At 39.5% G+C, this 20,378-nt stretch overlaps 1 protein-coding gene across 8 annotated transcripts in view; it reads left to right on the top strand.

Annotated features, from left to right (window-relative positions):
- ncoa2 (nuclear receptor coactivator 2) overlaps window positions 1-20,378 on the top strand; it is a 294,076-nt gene that overhangs the window by 197,993 nt on the left and 75,705 nt on the right. For all 8 annotated transcript variants that reach the window (XM_060822730.1, XM_060822735.1, XM_060822736.1 and 5 more), the window contains exons 5-7: window positions 6,651-6,748; window positions 14,621-14,798; window positions 15,930-16,118. In XM_060822730.1, coding sequence (XP_060678713.1) covers window positions 6,651-6,748; window positions 14,621-14,798; window positions 15,930-16,118 — 465 coding nt within the window. The remainder of the gene's footprint in view (window positions 1-6,650; window positions 6,749-14,620; window positions 14,799-15,929; window positions 16,119-20,378) is intronic.

Below are 20,378 nucleotides of genomic sequence, written 5' to 3'. Positions count from 1 at the left end.
TACTGGATATAAAATCTGAGTAAAAGTGAAGACCAGCTTTTCTGAGAGAGTAATTGGCATGTTGTTTAACTGAATTCTATCCAACATGGTCAGCTTGCAGGCAGAGCTGCTGCTGCTACTGTTGGTGTAATTATAAACAAGGTCTCTTAAGACACTGCCATAATCCCAGTGGAAAGGCATACTCAGCAGGAAGAAGTGAGCCTCCCTTCTGGCAGGCTGTTGGAAATGACCAGGTTGCATCTGCTTTGAGCCAGATTGCATCATGCACTTCGAATGAATCTTGCTTTTGCTTCATGCTGCTTAAATTAATATTCAGAATGGCGCATGCAGCAGCTGTTCAAGATGAAGTTTGGATATAAGCTGAAGGAGGATATATGGGAGGATATGTCTATCCATTTTTCTTCCTTAACGTGTGAGGCAGTTTCAGACTAAGGGTATTTTTAAATTATGCGCCGTGTAGCGCACATTTTGAAATATTTGACTTGTAATGTTTTTTTCACCATTTTTTTTATAAAATACAATGAGGATGAAATTAGATTCGCTACAGTATGGAAACAGGCCCTTCGGCCCAACAAGTCCACACCAACCTCCAAAGAGTAACCCGCCCAAACCCATTCCCCTATCCTATATTTACCCCTGACTAATTGTACCTAACACTAGGGGCAATTTCCCATGGCCAATTCACCTGACCTGCACATCTTTGAATTGTGGGAGGAAACCAGAGCATCCGGAGGAAACCCCCGCAGACACAGGGAGAATGTGCAAACTCCACACAGTCACCTGAGGCGCGAATTGAACCCAGGTCCTGGGTCTGTGAGGCAGCAGTGCTAACCACTGAGCCACCATGCTGCCCCATAGTTGCTCATCTTTGTAATTGACTAAAGTTTAAGCCATAATGTTTGTAAAGTTGATAACCAAAATTTAGTATACAGATGGTCCAACTCCAATATTGTTTTAGTCCAAGAAACAATGTTCAGTACCTTAGTCTTTGGGAACAGTTGTTAAAACTGAAGTGTGCAAATGAAATGTTTATTATAATTCGAGCTTCAATTTATTATTTTTTAACTTGTCACAAGTGCTTGCATTGACTGAGAAATAAAGAACAATTAATCCTTTTTTAAATGTTACAGTTAAATTGTGGAAAGCTGTATGGAGAAGACTAATATCAGAATGTGGTGATTGTGTTATACAATACAAAATATATACACAAAATAAGAGACATTAAGTTCTACATTTGACAATAACGCAGATTTAGAAAATAATCATCCCATCAGTCTGAGCATGGTTCAAACTTGAATGAAGTGAAGAAAGGATTTCTTTAAATGCAGCATCTCATTGTATGTATCTCATGGCAAATATGTACAGTGAAGTGTAGTGGCAATTACACAGGATTCTGTTGTATTTTCTGACTTCCACGAAATGCGTCTTTGCATTTTAATTTTAAAAAGCCGTCTTCATAGAATTATTTTAAATTTGTAGCTGTTACTTATATCAGTTTGTTGAACTTTGTTGGCCAAGACATTAATGATGAATCTGCACAAAGCTTTTAGTAGGAGTTTCATATTTAGCATCATCTTGTGTCTTGAACCTATTTAAATAATACTAATGGATGCAAAAATACCATAACCTCTCAAGAGGATAACTTGTTCAATTATCCTCATCTTTCAAATTGTTTTCCAATGGGTTCTCTTTCAACTTGTCGACTTTGTGCCTTTTAAATTATATGAAGGAAAGCATTCAATTTTTGTTTCTTTTTTGCTTGGCCGCACTGCCCATAAGCTTTTCCTAAACTTGTGGTGATGGCACTCAACATTGAAAGATGAGATCAGCCCATATGGGCTGTGCAAGCTCCCTGCAAGAGCAGCTTCGTTATTCCCATTTTGCTTTCATTTCTCCATAGCCCTGCTTTTTCTTTGCATGCTTTTCTAATTCTATATAGAAAACAATTATCTGATCTGCTACATTCTCAACGCAAGATATGCCAGTCATCTTTTAAGATTTATGTAATGTCTCCATTCCTCTTAATATTGCATTGATTTGGAATTCTTCATTTATTCTTGTAGAGCTATTCTGAGACTGAACATCATAATGTGTGAGATGGATATGTACAGCAAAGAGAAGGGGCAAAATCAAGGCATAGCACCATGAAGACGGTGGGGAAGGTGTTGGTCAGTGAAGATTGAGAGAGCATTGGAGAAAGTAGCTGAGAAGAGATTGAGATAATATGGTCATCTGCAGGGGGGGAAGAGAAAGAAAACAAATTGCTGGGGAAAGTGATGGATACTGGACTGTGAGGACAAACCGAAGGAGGAGGTCTGTTGGAAAGATATGATAGAGAGACCAGAGTCCAGTGAGTCATAGTCATGTTGCACAGAAACTGACCCTCTGGTCCAAGCCGACCATAATCCCAAACTAAACTAATTTCACCTGCCTGTGCATGGCCCATATCTCTCCAAACATTTCTTATTCACATAATTGTCCAAATATCTTTTAAATATTGTACCTGAGCCCACATCCACCACTTTCTCTGGAAACACAATCCCCACACAAACATTCTCTGTTTTTTTAAAAAACATTGTCCCTCATGTCTTAGAATCTTTCTCCTCTCGTCTTCAAAGTATGCACCCTAGTCTTGAAATCCCCCACCTTAGGGAAAAGGACCCTTGCTTTTAACCTCATGATGTTATAAGCCCCCTTTTTAAGGTCACTCCTCTACCTCCTACAGTCCAGTGGAAAAAGTTCCAGCCTATTCAAATTCTCCTTATAACTCCAGCCCTAGTAAACCTCTTCTGAACCCTTTCCAGCTTATTAATATCCGTGCTGTAACAGAGCAACCACAACTGGTCACAATACTGCAGAAGGGGCACCATTCTGTACAGCCTCAACATAACATCCTATACTCAAAGGTCTGAGCAATGGAGGCAAGAATGCTAAAAGTCTTCCTTAAGTACCTTGTCTACCTGTGGTGCCAACTTAAAAAAAAAACTTATGTATCTGAAACCTAGGTGTCTTTGTTCTACTCCACCACCCAAGACCCTACTTTCAATTGTAGAAGTCTTAACCTTGTTTGTTTATCAAAATGCAATACCTTGCTTTATTCAAATTAAATCCCATCTGGGATTGGAGTAGGATGGATGAAGAAGAATGATCAACGAGCACTATGGCAACCCAAGGAAAACCGTAGCAAAAGCTGTTATCAGTAAAGGTGACCATTAAATGGTCAAGTTATCATTTGAAAACCAACTGATTCACTAGTTTTCCTTTTAACCAAATAAAATTTCAAGTCCTTGTTGATTTGATTTATTGTCACGTGAGCCTAAGTACGGTGATAAGTTTTATTTTGTGAACAGTACAGGGCAGATCATAGCAAACAAGGGCATACAAATCATAGGGTGCTTAAACGGAGCAAGGCACACAAGGCTATAACTGCATAGGAAGTGTACAAAGCAAGATCAACATTAAATATGAAATTAGAGATGTCCATTCAGCAACCTAACAACAGGGGAGAAGCTGTTCTTGAATTTGTTTGGGGTGGGGGGTGGGTGAGTGTGCAAGCTTTTGCCTGACAGAAGAGGTTGAAAGAGAGTCAACGTGGGGTTTGCCCGCTCTCCAAAGTGTCAAGAGACCGCCGCACAGGCCTCTGACCGACTCTTAGAACAGGCAGCAAGAGTTGGGTAAGTCTGTCGAAAATTTGACAAAGTGTCAAAAATTAGACTTCCGAGAGCTCTTTGGCATGCACGCAGGCCTGTCATTCAAGTGCTCAACCCGCAGAACCGTTTTTCGGATGCCTTTCAAAGTGGTCCCGCGCCGCTATTTTGTTCTAAAAATCGTGTTCCTGATGAAGGGCTCTGGCCCGAAACGTCGCATTTCCTGTTCCTTGGATGCTGCCTGACCTGCTGTGCTTTAACCAGCAACACATTTTCAGCTGTGAGGGTTCTTTGACATGGTAATGATGTTAGTGGCAATCCCTCACCTCCCTCACTGTTTTCTGAAGAGAGCAAGCACTCAGTTGTATCAAATAGTTTGCGGCGGTCACCTGGTGCCTCTACCTCAGTGATGTAGACCAGGCGGTAAATACTTCCCCATCCATTCATCCCCATTTTTTTTTGGAGTATTAGTCAAAGGAAGGAGGAGAAACTTGTTGCTTGAAACTTCACCTCGATGCCAGTTGAGATCGGGCTTCAGCAGGTGACTGTGAAAGGTGAGAGCAGCAGCAGCCAGAAAAGGGACCAGATGGCCAGTGAAGCAGGCAGCAGTGCTGGAGAGGGAATGGCAATAAATATTAATTGTGTTAACATAGAAAAGATTTGTAATGTAAACATTGATAAAATAAAGCAAAGTAACATGAAAGATTTTTTACCAACAGGAAATGTTAACGTGCTTGAGATTTCTATTAGTTTATAACATGTGTTTATAATCATTCTGACTTGAGCTGTTGTTATTACTAGACGATCCCAGTCTGAAATTTGGCTTGATAGATCATACTGTTTACTGAAACACAAGTATGTGATACTGCAGATTTGGTTTAATCAATAAAAGTTTCATATACAAATGAAATGAAAATAAAATTAAATAAACCAAGCTATGTGCATGTAATGTATGGTTTTAAAAAAAGGCAATATTTAAAATAAAATCTACGTATCCCAACATCATCACAGTGCAGTACTCAAACACAAGTGAGTTCCCTTCATTCTGATATCTACAGGTTTGTCTTAACCGTTCCTTTACTTTTCCTATATTGATAGTTTGGCCTTTTTTTGATTGGTCACACGACTCAGTTTAGACTTCCACAGCTTCAAATAACCCCTGCAGAATTCTAGCCAAATTTCTGGACTGGAACTTTAGTCTTGCACTGAGGTTACCTACTTCCTATCTGTTATGAACTAACTCCTTCCTTGAGGAACAGCTGATTCTTGCATCTAAGCAGGACTTCTTCAAACTGAAAACCAAACTTTCCAATTTGTGGGGTTTTTCACTTAACTATGTAACAAACTAAAATATTGAATCCTGATCCTTCTGAACAGAAAGCAAGCTACTGCATTTCAATGTTTACTTTGTGCACCTGTAAAACAATCCAGATCCTGTTATTGGGAATGCAGGGGGGGGCACTTTCAGACTTTTTTAAAAATTCATGGTTCCAGAAATGGCAAGTTGATCATCGGATGCTGAGGGCTAACCTTATAGAAGTTTATAAAGTCATGAGGGGCACAGATAGGGTATATAGACAGTCTTTTCCCTGGTGTGGAGAAGTCCAGAACTTAAGGGCATAGGTTTAGAGTGAGAGGTGAAAGATATTAAAAGAGACCTAAGAGGCAGCTTTGTCACACAGAAGGTGGTACATGTATGGAATGAGCTACTAGAGGAAGTGGTGGAGGCTGGTACAATGCACTATTTAAAAGACACCTGGATGGGTATATGAATAGGAGGGGTTTGGAGGGATGTGGGCAGGGTGCTGGTAGGTGGGACTAGATTGAGTTGGGATATCTGGTCGGCATAGACAAGTTGGACCATAGGGTCTGTTTCCGTGCTGTTCATCTGTATGACCCTATGACATAGACCAAAACCCACATGCCACAAGTTCAAAATTGAAATTTTAAAATACATGAGATTAAAATGTATATAAATCTCACACTTTCTATCATAATATGTATTTGCACACTCTGAATTCCAGTATCAATGGTGTTTAGTATGACAACTGCAATTACACTGTCAGCTGCTTCAGTACCTGCGTATATTTAACCAATACATATAAGGAGGGAGAGAAGTTCATAGAGCTGTTATTTTGAAGGAATTAAATACAAAACCTGAAAGACTGGGCAATTTTGTTGGGTGAAAATACTGAGATTACCGTTGCATCACATTACTGACCAAAGTATGTATGGAGAGTGGCCAGCCCAAATTCTGATTTAAGATGCAGTGATTAGCTGCAGTTTATCTCCCTGTGATTAAGTATTAGTTTGAGTAAATAACCAAGGAAGAGCTGAAAACTTTACACCAAAATTGTTGAATGAAACATGCCTATGCACATTAGTTGTCCCATAGTGACATTCTAAATTCCATCTTTTAGATTCCTGCAGGCCACTAACACTGAAGATTCAGTCAGTCTTTCTGCGTTCTGAGCGAGCCATATTTATTGGAAAGACAGTAGACATATTGTATTATTTTGCTCCTTTAAATAAGCAATTACGTCTGACTTCTTTCAACCCTTCCACTTATTCGCAGTGATAAGGTTTCTTGCAGTCGAAGGAAACAAAAGTCTCCCGACAGTTTAGAAGCTGCGGCTGCGTTGCTGCCCCATTAGCCCTGTCTTCTATCAGAATAGAATATGTAGAGATTCAATTGATTTCTTTATTCCTCAGTGAGTTAGAATTGCATTAGACTGGAAGGATAATCCTTTAATTGGACAGCTAAACGTAATTAGCAATGTGAAGTATTAGAGCTACATAGTATTATTTTGTCAGTGAGAAACCGTTTGGAAGACTTAATCTGGAATGCAGCAAAATTTTGAATATTATTTGTTCCATATTCCTGTTCAGAGGCTAATCGTCTGAGTTGTATTTACACTCCCATTTAAAAATAAGTGTGAAACAGTTTCATGGTTAACTCAGAGCTTTGACAATCTGTTGCAATAATTTACACTTGTTTTGCAGAAAAGGCTGCTGCAAACGAAGATGTGCAAAAGGCTGATGTGTCCTCTACAGGCCAAGGTGTCATTGACAAGGATGCACTTGGACCAATGATGCTCGAGGTCAGTTTAGAACCAAGAAGACAAGAAAATTGGTTTCAATTTTCTATTTTAATTGCTGTAATTTTAAAGGTTTGGAATTTTCGCTATAAACGCATTAATGTTCCTGATGAGATCTATGTTGAAGTTGTAAATTGCCCCAACATTTTTTAAAATCTTATTTACATATAAGAGGGCATGAACAATTAGCCAAAGAAAATGTGGAACTTTGCCATTATCCAACAGTTAATCTTCATACATAAGCAAAGATTTAGAGCTGAAGACTCAAGCTGTCCTTCATACGGTTTGAACACAAGAGGCTAAGGTTTAGACTGTATGCTCAATAAGCCATCTTGGGTGAAAGTTGTACTTGAATTATTTTTCTATTCATTCATGGGTTGTGTGTGTTGCTGGCTAGGCCAGCATTTATTGCTATTCCTAATTGACCAGAAGGCAGTTAAGTCGACCACAATGCTGTCGGTTTGGAGTCACATATAGGCCAGACCAGGTAAGGATGGCAACTTCGTTCACTAAACAACATTAGTGAACCAGGTGGGCTTTTCCAACAATGGTCATCATGTAGACTCTTAATTCTAGGTATTTATTGAATTCAAATTCCACCATCTGCCGTGGTGGGATTCAAACCTGGGACTCCAGAACATTACCTGGGTCTCTAGATTAACAGTCTAGCGATTTATACCACTAGGCTATTGCCTTCCCAATTATGCCAGTTAGGCTAGTACTTGGTGTAATTTGCGTTTGATGATCCTTGAATCTTTTATTCTAGTTTTGATAATTTTGCATGTTTGGCACTCAGCACAACCTAATGAGTATCACAGGTCAACACTTTTAAGAAAATGCAACCCTGAAACTTACAGCAGAATTAATTACATTATAAGCTATAAAGAAATGCATTCAAAGATACAGGACATACGATATAGGTTTCAGTGGAAGTTTTTTTTAAGTTACCAAATTTATGATTTTGCATTCTGTTGCACCAAAGGTTTTGCAGAAAAATTTACACTTGTTCAAAGCTGGTATAAAGTCATAAAGTGCAAGTCTTGGCCTTTTATAGGAGCATTGATATACCTGATGGAATGTGTTAGCAGATTTTGCTGAATTGATTCAAAAGATAGGACAAAAAGAATCTGTTTTAGCAGTAAAATGATAATGTTAACTTTGAATAAATTCTCTTGATCTTTCAAGCTGGAGACAGTCTTCAAAACTGCAGTAAGGGTTCTTGGGAATCCCTGAACGACCATGTCGTTTCGTTGCCCATAAAGCAACTTAATACACACACTGTCAGAAATTCAAATGTATTTCTCTTTAATATTGTTGATTTTAATGGCAATACTGTCATACGTGGCAAAGAGAAAGTTGAAGATCTGAACTTTGATTCTTAGTTTATGCTGACTAAACTTATTTTGCTGAGGACAATAGTTATTTGGTACAGTTGACCTTAGAGTCTTTGGTTAAAAAGTGACCTCTATTGTGAAAGTGCATCTACAGTTGTTCACTGAACATAAGATTTGATTCAGTTGTAATGTCTCTTTAGTCAGATGCATTTCTGATGGTAATTCTGTTATGCACATGGAAACTCAGGACTGAGTAAGACAGTAGGCTGCTATTGGCATGCAGTTCTTTCCCTCTTGTTTTTATTTTGTCCACAGTCTCATTTTTCATTGAGTGCATCTACTTGCATTTACATGATCCCTTTAACATAAGGAAATGCTACAAAGTGCCATGCAAGTATGTTATCAAATAAAATTTGACGCCAAGTTAAAAGTTTGGTCAACGAGCGGTGTTAAGAAACTTAAGAGATTTTTTAAAACTAATCCCAAAGGCTAGGGCTCAGGCATTTGAAGGCATGGCGCCAACAATGAATGGATTATGTCAGAAAGGTCAGATTTGGAGTCTTGGTGTATTGGATGGCTGAAGGAGTTAACTGATATGTGAAGCCATGAAGAGATTTGCAATGAAGGATGAGAATTTTACATTTGGGGCATTGCTGGACTGGAAGCCAGTGACTCTGATGTATAGAGGTTGGTGTGAATTGGGATGCAGACATTAAACCTCAGCTCATTCATGACCATACAGTGGGTAGAAATTAGAAGTCTAGCCAGATTTGTGTTACAACAATTGAAAATAGTGGTAACAAAAATGTAAAAAGGAAGGCATAAGCATGTGGGTAGATTCAAGGGAACAGGTATAGCAGTAGTGGGTTAGGCGGTCTTGGAAAGAGAGGGGATGTGGAGCTGAAAGCTTGGCTCAGGATCATATAGGAGACCAAGGTTGAAAATAATCTGGTTTAATTTCAGTGGCTGGAGGAAGAAGTGACCTAGACAATGATGAGTGCTGAAGATTTGTGGCTTGTTTGCCAATAGTTATAATTTCTGCTGATCCATTGCTGGATGTCCGATAACTCTGACTAGTTAGAAGCATTGGAGAGCTCAAGATCGGAGGTGATGAAGTAGAACTAGCTATCATCAAACATGTAAAACCTTAAGTTATATTTTCAGTTGATATTTAGATATTTTGAGCATTTTTAGATAAGAAATAAATGATAGATCTTTGGGAAACTTCTGAAATGATAATGCTGGAGCAAGTGATCATCTGGCTGTGACTGGACAGCTTGGAATGGAACTGTATGATGGCAGTCCTGCTAAGCTAGATAATGGAGGTTTATAGGAAGATAGGAGCAAGAATAGGCCATTCGGCCTCTCATTACGTTTGATCCCAGAGGATCATAGGGGTGCTTGCTCGTTAGAGAGAGGACTAGTTTCGGGCCAAAATTGTGAAAGAGAGATAAAGAATCAATTATGATCTGAGATCAATTTTTTCCAAAATAATTGATGCTCAAAAAGTCTTGGCTTCTTCCTGGGCATGGTTCAGTAAGCAGCAGCTTGTTGATCTTACCTAAATGGCTACTGCCAATTTGTGCTGTTTTTGCATATTGCAGAACGTTTGACCACAAGAACATTAATCTAAATTGAAACTTGTGCTTCTATTAAATTCGATATTGGACAGCTGTGATGTCCACACAGGCGTGTAAGTTGGACAGAGATGATAATCAACAGAGGAAGCCATGGGATTTACTCCACTATAGTCCAGCTTTTTCTGTTACTTTTGCAATCTATATGGTTCAATTATCCTATGAGCCATCAAGAAACTTGGTTTGAGAGACCTTATCATTGACATGGAATGTTTATTAAGCCAATATGTGACTAAGGATTGCAATTATACATTTCTCTCACTGTTTCATGTGATACGTTTTTACCAGCTCTAAATAAATTGATGTGTTATAGTCTTTGTACTTTTTTGTGTAGTTAATTCAACCATTTCTCCACTATTAATAAATCTTTTAAATTTTGTCCCAGAATGTAGAATTGTAATATGGTGCAGATTTCAAAATATTGAAACAAAAAGTATTTAGCACACCTTATGAATAGAAATATTTAATTTTCTTCATAATTTTTATATTCCATTTTGACTTTATGTACTATTGCACAATCAGTCACTGCTTTTCAGTTTACGATGAGATTTTAACTTAAATAACAGAGCGTTCAGTTGTCAAGAAATATCCCTAATCTCTAATTTGGTGGTTTACAGTTAATAAAATTAAGCAATACCATATGATTTTTTTTTCTTTCATTAGTAGCTAATGTAACCTCACTGTCTGTTAATACGTAGTCATTAATCAGATCAAAGGAGTTATTCTTGATTGAGATTACTATGTCAGTTTTGGCCTCAAATGATTGGTAATATAGAGGCCCAGGAAGGGTTTTGAGGTTATTGCAAGGACCTTGGTTATGACACGTTAAATGTGCCTGCAGAATTTCATGTCCCTTCTCAAAGCAAGTTTGTTGGCAGTAGGGTCCTGCTGCCTTCCTGTTGCAACCCATTTAATGTGGTAAGAAGACTCACTGTGCCCATTCCTAACACCCAATTGAAGCCCTTCAATTCACTTGGCAGTGGGTCAGGCTTGCAGCAAGGGAAACCCTAAAAAGCTACACCTGCAAGGTCACTTGCAAGGAGTGGGAATGGGTCCCTTGCTCACATGATTGTAGCATCAAGAAGGAAGTCTGGCTGGGAACCAAGGAATGAAGTGCTGTCAGGGAGAAAGTGAAGACTGCAGATGCTGGAGATCAGAGTCAAGAAGTATGGCGCTGGAAAAGAATGGCAGGTCAGGCAGCATCAGAGGATGAAGGGCTTATGCCCAAATCATCATCAATTCTCCTGCTCCTCTGATGCTGCCTGACCCGCTGCACTTTTCCAGTGCCACATTTTTCGGCAATGAAGTGCTGTCAGTTAATCACGGACAGGCAGAGCTTTTTCTCCCTCCCCAATGCCAGCTCAGTTGTTTTTTTTTATTGGAGAAAACTCATTGCGAGCCAGTTGTGCCTAAATGACATTTAATTCATTGGACCTTCACAAAAAGAAGTGAGACAGCCTCCATGGGGCTCGAAAGCTGATGGGCAAGAATCCTGATCTGTACCTTTCAATATCACTTGTCAAGTAAGGTCTTGATTCGCTTTTCTTAAAAAAAAAATAAATTGACTTTGGAGACATTTGGTTTAGCTGGAGGAATTGTACTGCTTGAGTTCAATCAAGATGAGCACCAAGCGGAACGGTGGCTCAGTGGTTAGCACTGCTACCTCACAGTGCCAAGGACCTGGATTTGTTTCCACCCACTGGTGACTGTGTGCAGTTTGTGTGTTCTCCTTATGTTTGCATGGGTTTCCTCCCACAGTCCAAAGATGTTAGGTGGATTAGCCGTGCAAATTGTCCATAGTGCCCAGGTATGTGCAGGCTAGATGGCATAGCCATGGGAAATGTAGGGTTATAGGGCTAGGTGAGGGATTGATCTTGGTGGGATGCTCTTCTGAGGGACAGTGTGGATTCAATGGGCCAAATGATCTGTTTCCATGCTGTAGGGATTCTGTGTTTCTAAGAGACTTAGTGAGATTTGAGAAGATTTGTAGCTCGGGTTGAGATTTTGGATATAGGTTTGCTCACGTAGCTAGAAGGTTCATTTCAGTAGTGATAGACCCGACCCCACAACTAGAGAACTGAATCACTACTCAAAAAAAAAGTCAAATCTGGAGAAATAAATAAAACCAACTTCCAAAAAATGAAACCAGACGGATCCAACAACCATGCTTCTACAGATTACCCAAAATTCACAAACCAGGAGCCCCCCCAGACCCATAGTCTCGCTACCTGGAAACACCAACTTAGAGATTGGCCAAGGAGCTAGACCAAACACTAAAACACTTGATAGAAGGCTCGCACTACTCCATCTGCTCTACCGAAGAATTCCTGAAGACCATCAAAGACACCAAGATAGAAGAGGATGAAATAATGGTCTCCTTTGACGTAACAGCCCTGTTCACATCCATCAACATCAGCCTGGCCAAGGAAACACTGACTACACTGTTAGAAGAACCAAAGACACATACACCAAACACAACCAACTTCATCAGCAAGGACAGTATCGTCAAGCTAGTGGACCAATACCTTATCACTCACTCCACCTTCAATAACAAAACCTACGCACAAACTTAAGAACACCCATGGGATCCCCAATGTCAGGGTTCTTAGCAGAGACTTGAACAAACAGCTCTGCCAACCATCCAACCCAAGCTTTGGGTCCGCTATTTTGATGGTACCTTTGTCATCTCTAAATGAAACAAATTAGAGGAAACCTTCAAAGCCATCAATAATATCCTTACTGGTAAAGTTCACTAAGGAGGAGGAAAGAACAACAAACTGTCATTCCTAGATGTCTCAGTTGAGCAAACAGCCAATGGAAAACTTCAAACCAGCGTCTCAGGGAAAACAACATACACTGACCAAATGCTGTACAGAAGCAATCGTTCCCAACATCTAATGTTAGGTAAAGGAGTAAATGTAGGGGAATGGTCTGGGTGGGTTACTCTTCGGAGGGTTGGAGTGGATTTGTTGGGCTGAAAAGCCTGTTTCCACACTGTAAGTAATCTAATCTAATCTACAAATGAAGCTGCATTAAAACTTTATTTTAATGAGCCACCACACACACCGCAGTGCAGAGGAAAACCACCTATACAGTGTATTCTAAAAGAACAGGTACCCAATGAACACAGTCCGCTGATTTTTCAGCAACAAACGCAAACAAGCAAACAAAATGCGTCCAGAAACCCTAGCCACTCCCCCACCCCCCCCCTATTTAAAAGACATCTCGGAAATAACTGTCAGATTACTCAGATCCCTTGGCATCATGGTAGCCCACGAACCCATCAACACACTAAAAGAGCAGCTAATGAACTTGAAAGACCCAGTGAAAACTAACCTTCCAGCTCTGTGAGCAGACCTACATCCTGTAAGTGTATGAGTACCTTCGATGTTGAGAGATTTATTTCTTTAGAGGGGCATTAACCTTTGCAGCAAGTTGATAGGTTAAGCAACATCTGTGAATTTGCACAATTTCAAAAGGTTGCTTAGATATTGGGCAGTGTGACTCATCGATGTTGTGTCTCCAAGTTTGAATCACCTCTGGGAATTTTCCTGGTTTTTTTTTGTTCTCCCCTGGATTTGCTCAGGTTTTTTGGTTTTTCATGGTTCTCAGAACATTATATGGCTGCTGCTGTGTGAGGGATATAGGGAACCATCATGCTTAGTTACACCATGATGCTATGGCTTGTTTGCATCATTTTCTAAGTTTGTGTGTTTACATTGACCATAGACCATAAGAAATAGGAATAGGAGGGGGCTGTTCAAGCCTGCTCCGCCATTCAGTGGAATCCTGACTTAGCCAACATTTCTCATACCCAGTTTCCTTCCCTTTTTCCATAACAAAGATACAAGTCCAATATCGATCTATTGAGCAGCATGTATTAGAAGTTCCCCAGTGTAACCCCCCCCACCAGTTCCCTTTCGCTTGCTTCTGTGTTTATTTCTTACTGAGCTACAATTCTGTGGGCACAGGGTTCCTCATCCAAATGACTGTTCCTCACTTGAGCCTAGATGATGCAGATCAGCAGAGCATCCAATATTAGCAAAGCTTAGCCTAGCTTGTTCTCTATTGATGTGAACACTTACAGCAGCAAGAGTTAAGTGGTACCCTGAAATCAGAATCCAGCTATCCCATTCAACTATGCCTCACCCAGTGCAGTATTGTGAACACGGAGGGTGCAGGCCCTCTAACTTGAGCTAAGATAATCTAACTCAGTCTAGGTTGGGGATGGATTCCAGCATTATCATGGTCTGCATGACTCAAATGCTAACTGCTTGAACTAGCTGAGTCAAGAAGAAGTCCTTCTTATTGATAAGACCGCTAATTAATTGTGAAACATTGTTTTCTACATGCAGCCGTCACCTGTTGTGAAGAGGGGAGGTGGTGAGAGCTAGATTGGCAGTAATCAGTAATCTCGGGCTAATGTTCCGGACATGTATTCAAATCCTACCATGATGCTGGTGAAATTTGAATTCAGTAAGCTAAGTCTGGAATTAAAGGCTAGTGCAATGGCAACTATGCAACCAATCTGGTTCACTAATGTCCTTCAGGGAAAACAAATCTTGAATTAAATTAAAATGAATGATTTATTATCATTTGTATTTAACAAAGAAATAGAGTGTAAAGTATAACATGTCGGCATGCTCTGGTGCCATTTTGAATTACAGAAGATATTAAGGATATCTAGAATATAACTAAAAACAGTTGTTCTTCCTTTCTTGTGCTCCCCTTGACATTGGAGAGATGGTCTCCAATGGAACTGAAAGACCTACTGATATTTGAAAGCAATTCTCTCAACTAACCATTAACTTTAAGCAGAATGAAGCATCATCTCAGTGTACTGGGAGAATGCACTAGCTGTTGAGTTTGAACACTATTGATATTGTAGTATTTATTCTTTGCAGGCTTTGGATGGATTCTTTTTTGTGGTCAATCTTGAAGGACATATAGTGTTTGTTTCTGAGAATGTGACCCAGTACCTGAAATACAACCAGGAAGAGCTTATCAACTCCAGTGTATACAGCATACTACACGTTGGTGACCATGAAGAGTTTGTGCGAAATCTTTTGCCCAAGTCTCTTGGTAAGGTTCTATTTAGTACCTGTGTGCAATCAGTGTTAGCAATGAAAACTGGCAATGAAACTTCAGTGATGCCCTTGCTACTATCTAGTGAAATATCTTCTGATGGTTTGCAATGTGACTTTCTAAATATGTAGTCAGTGCCCTGTGGCACAGAAGTACAGCCCTGGGCTCCACAAAACAAAACACGAGGTGTTGTGAATCACTGACCTACCACCTTACCCAACCAGCTTGTTCCTACTTTGACCAACCATCATGCTACACCATGTGCCTGTTCAGAGTGTGACTTCTTGTGGGGTCATTCTGATCAAGGCAAAACTTTGACGTTGCTGATCTAATGAGTGGACAGCTGGCTTACTCTGCCAGTTAAATATGCTCATGCTGTGTCTCATTAATGGCAAATGAAGTGAACCAACAAATCAAAACATTACTGTTTTACGTAGGAATATAGAAGTTAGGAGCAGGAGTACTCAATTGTATACCTACCGTCTTTGATTTAGTTTTGATTTTGGTTTGATTTTTATTGTCACAAGTCGTCACAGTGGCTCAAGGTACCTTGATGCAGTGAAAAAATAAGAGTACTCCTTCGGCCCTCTTACCCTGCTCTGCCATTTGATAAGATCATGGCTGATCCGATGGTGGCCTCAGCTCCACCTTCCAACTTATCCCTGATCACCATTGACTCCCTTGTTAATCAAGAATCTGTCTACCTCCTGTCTTAAAGTATTCAATGTCCCCACTACTTCTGTTCTCTGGAAAGAGAGAGTTCCAAAGGCTAATGACCCTCTGAAAACAAAAAAAAGCTTCCCCATCTTAAATGGGAGTCCCCTGATTTTTTTTAAAACTTTTGCACTTTAATCAGTTCATGCCTCAGAGTAAAATTGCCAGATGAAATGTATTCAATTTGTTTACATTTCGTCCAATAACATGAGAAAATGGGTTAATTGTAAATTCAAATATGCATGATGGAAAGGCAGTTTGAGCATTGTAATTAAATGAATAACCAGTGTAACATGCAATGAAACTTTTCAGTAGTATGCAAATTGAGCAAAACAGATTATGCATTTGTTCTTGCAGTGTTAAGAAACATTTTTCCTATTTCAAAGTGACTGTGCAAAACGTTATATTTTCCAGTGAATGGGGTGCCTTGGTCCAATGAAACTCCAAGACGGAACAGTCACACTTTCAACTGTCGTATGTTGGTTAAACCACCTGGTGACACTGAAGAGGAAGGGCATGATAACCAGGAAGCACCTCAGAAATATGAAACTATGCAGTGTTTTGCTGTATCTCAACCAAAGTCCATAAAAGAAGAGGGCGAAGGTAAGATTTCAAACTCTTGTGAAACCCTACCATCAGTATTAGAAATACCCAACATTTGAATATTTGTAAATGCATTACAACCCTCTCTCATTGCCTCCCATGCTGGTATAGACTTGTAGGGCATAAGTTTTTGCCAATCATTCTTGTATTGCAAGTGCGTGCTGATAAATGCAATCATTGTCCAACAAGTCTGTTTCTCCACAGAAGGGAAAGAATATTAAACTTGCATACCAACTAATGAGTGAATCACAACATACTTGTGGTAGTTTGGGGTCAGTCTCCCTGGTTGGCCTCTGGGCAGTGAGTTGCACATAACAAAGGATGCCTTTGAGTAGGAAAAAGATGAACTAGTTTTTTAAAAAAAGCTGAATTAACTTAGAAAAATTGAAGTCTTGAAACTAGACTGTTTTAAATGCAATTTAATATTTTAAAAGCAAAATATTCTTTTGGTGCCCGTCGTTGTGAAAGAGGCAGTTTACTGAAATCTTCCCACCGTTTTATTCCACTTTATGCAGAAGAGTTACTCAACCATCTTGCATATCTGACATTATAAATGCTACTAGATAATCTGTAGTAAACAGCATGAAAACCAGTTGTAGAACACTTGACCTAAAATCCTCCTGACATTTTTGCGTCATGAAGTATAGAGATCCACTGCTATTTCTCCCTGAATTGCCTTTAAGACAGTCATTTTAAAAGTACTACACAAAAAGAAATTACTTTGTTCAAACTAAATTTAAGGCTTTATTTTTCAATCCTATTCCCAAATCAAAAAGAGTTTCAAAATAAAATGTTAGTTGGTTTAAGTGTAGTGTAAATATTCACTATCATAATAAATTATAATTTAGTTTTAATAAAAAATCCAAAGCTCAAAAGTGCTGCAAAAATATTGATATGATGAGATTGTATTTAGAAATGTAATGTCAAATAAGATGGATGATGATGATTGCGAAGTGAACTTAAATGTATATAAATACAAAGCAGATTCAGCAATGTCTGCAATGACAAGGAACCCTAACAAATTGGCTATTTAATTTTGCATTATTTCAAATGTAGATTAAAAAGAGAAATATATTCTCTATTGATTCTAAAATTAGAATACTTGATGTATTTTTAATGTACAAATTCATTAATCTGCAGTAAAGTAACTGTTATTGAGTTCCCATATGAGTTTCTCAGTTGATAGTGGTGGTTCACACAAACATGTGGGTAATGACTCATGTACTTGGATAAAGACCCTCTGGTCTGTTGCTGCCAATGTGATATCCTGTGTATTATATTTATTTTCATTTATTTGTTTCAATGATTGTTATAATCTCTTCCAACCTCTTTCATCAGGCAGAAGGTATGAAGCTCAAACGCATGCACCAACAGATTCAAGAACAGCCTCTTCCCCGCTGTTATTAGACTGCTGAATGGACCCCTCAAATTTCAAATCTAATGTTGATCTTGTTTTTTGTGCACCTTCTTTGCAGCCGTAGCTCTGTATTCCTCGCTCTGTTCAATCACCCAGTGATCTTTGTATGGTATTGTCTGTCTGTACTACATGCAAAACAAAACTTTTCACTATACTAGGTATATGTGACAATAATAAATCCAAATCAAATCATCATTTTCATTTGCAACATCTTGAAATAAATGTTGTGGTTCTGTTCGCTGAGCTGGGAATTTGTGTTGCAGACATTTCGTCCCCTGACATCCTCAGTGCGTGGGAGCCTGCTGTGAAGCGCTTCTGTGATCTTTCCTCCGGCATTTGTAGTGGTTTGAATCTGCCACTTCTGGTTGTCAGTTCCAGCTGTCCGCTGCAGTGGTCGGTATATTGGGTCCAGGTCGATGTGCTTATTTATTGAATCTGTGGATGAGTGCCATGCCTCTAGGAATTCCCTGGCTGTTCTCTGTTTGGCTTGTCCTATAATAGTAGTGTTGTCCCAGTCGAATTCATGTTGCTTGTCATCTGCGTGTGTCAATCAATAAGCACATCGACCTGGACCCAATATACCGACCACTGCAGCGGACAGCTGGAACTGGCAACCGCAAGTGGCAGATTCAAACCAATACAAATGCCTGAGGAAAGATCACAGAAGCGCTTCACAGGAGGCTCCCACGCACTGAGGATGTCATCTAGACAGGGGACGAAATGTCTGCAACACAAATTTCCAGCTTGGCGAACAGAACCACAACAACGAGCACCCGAGCTACAAATCTTCTCACAGACTTGAAATAAATATAACAAAATACCTATTTAGATTAATTGGTGCTTGGTAAATTATGCTGTTGCTTTACAGCCAGTAGACTGTGTAATTTATAAATCAACAGTATCCTTATACAGTGACAGATCTCAATGCTTTGTTTGATTATTGCAAATCAGTGGATGCAGAATGAGAACATTTTAAAAATAAATCATAGATTGGGAATTAAAAGGCACTATAGAAGAAAAATGGTTTTAGGGCCATATAAAATTATGAAGGGAATAGATAAGGTAGAAGTAAAGGCGATGTTTCCACTGGTGGGTGAAACTAGGACAAAAGGGCGTAACCTTAAAATAAATGGGGCAGATTCAGGACTGAATTGAGAAGGAACCTCTTCACCCAGAGAATTCCCTGCCCAGTGAAGTAGTTGAAGCTTCCTCAGTGTTTTTAAAGCAAAGTTAATTTTTTGAACAGTAAAGGAATTAAGGGTTATGATAGAGGGTGGGTAAGTGGAGCTAAGGCCATGAAAAGATCAGCTAAGATCTTATTGAATGGCAGAGCAGGCTCGAGGAGCCAGACGGCCTTGTCCTGCTCCTAGTTCTTAAAGCTATGAAGGTGGAAAGGACTGAATTGAGAATGTAGGACTCTCTTGCCTTTGAGAGTCTCTCATATAACTAGTGTTAAGAAGTGAAAAATAGTAAGAAACTTGGTCTTTGTCACGGGCATGTGGAAATTTGAGAACATCGCCACAATTTCAGTCAACTCCCTGAGAATAGTGGGATGCTGTGAGTCGTTAATGTTTAGAAACCACTAAAGTTTAAAAGTTGTTGCATCGCAAGTAAGGAAATGGTTTGCAGACCTGATTGATGTTTGTAAAGCAGTGGAAAAGTATCTGTGTTTTGGAACTAGTTGAGTTATTTAAATTTGTTAACAATAGTGATAATTAGGATTTTTAAGTGGAGGCAGGAACCAATAAGAATTTTCCTATTTTTACAGCGTTAAGAAAGAGAAAATTTTAACTCTAGGACTTCATGTCTGACAAATAGTTTTGATATTGTCAGCGGCCTTTGCATAAATGGTATTAATAAAGCTAAATGTGATGGCACATACGTCTGGAAACTAATCTTTTGCTTCTGGATCATGCCACCGAGAATTTTTTTCCCCTACAAGTATGTGTGGGACCTGGAGAGAGCAGTGTCAGAAGTGGATTCTATGGGGAAAGCAACAAACAAGAAGCTAGAGGAGAATGAGAAGAGAAGAAACATGATGGTCACAGACTCACAGAATGTAGTTTATGACTTTGACAGTGTAGTGTTAGGTGGACACTAGATTGGAAGGATGTTGCTAAAGAGAAGTGAGAATGCAGTTCCAAGGTAATTGAGTTCAAGGATTCTGGTGAGTATGGAACAGTTGGAGATGAGGCAAGTGGTGGAGAATGAAGAAAAATAGCTTGATAACTTCAGTAGGGAGAGGTGATTCTTGATGAAAGTAGGTCTCTGCTGGAGCATAGAGATGAAATGGGAGAGCATTGGTAATAGGCTTTTAAGAAGGTTTAAGAACTCGTTAAGAAATAAGCAGGACGAGTAGAAGCAATGGAGCACTGCAACAATTTTGTTTTAATTCACTTGGGGGATGTGGGGGACACTAGTTGGGCCAACATTTACTGCTCATCGTTAGTTACCCTTTTGAGATGGTGGTGGTGAGTTGCCACCTTGAACTGCTGCAATCCCTGTGCTGTATGTTGACCCACAATACCGTTTGGGAGGGAATTCCAGGTTTTTGACCCAATTGCAGTGAAGGAATGGTGATGTACTTCCAAGTCAGGATGTTGAGTGGATTGGAGGGGACTTGTGGGTTGTAATGTTCCCATGTCTTTCCAGATGGAAGCAGTTGTGGGTTTGGAAGGTGCTGTCTAAGGATCTTTGGTGAATTTCTTTGATGTAAAGTAGTCTGTGAATCGCTGTCCCGTGAATTAGGAGCAGCAGTGAATGGTAGGGCCTTGAGTGTAGTGGACCTGAGGAACATTGGCATTCAAGTGCATGGTTCTCTGAAAGTGAAGGAGGCTTTTGGC

This window comes from Hemiscyllium ocellatum, chromosome 4 (assembly GCF_020745735.1).
Source record: "Hemiscyllium ocellatum isolate sHemOce1 chromosome 4, sHemOce1.pat.X.cur, whole genome shotgun sequence".
NCBI classification, from domain to species: Eukaryota; Metazoa; Chordata; class Chondrichthyes; order Orectolobiformes; family Hemiscylliidae; genus Hemiscyllium; species Hemiscyllium ocellatum.
The sequence above is the reverse complement of the archived record's forward strand: the minus strand, read 5'-3'. Positions and strand labels throughout refer to the sequence as shown.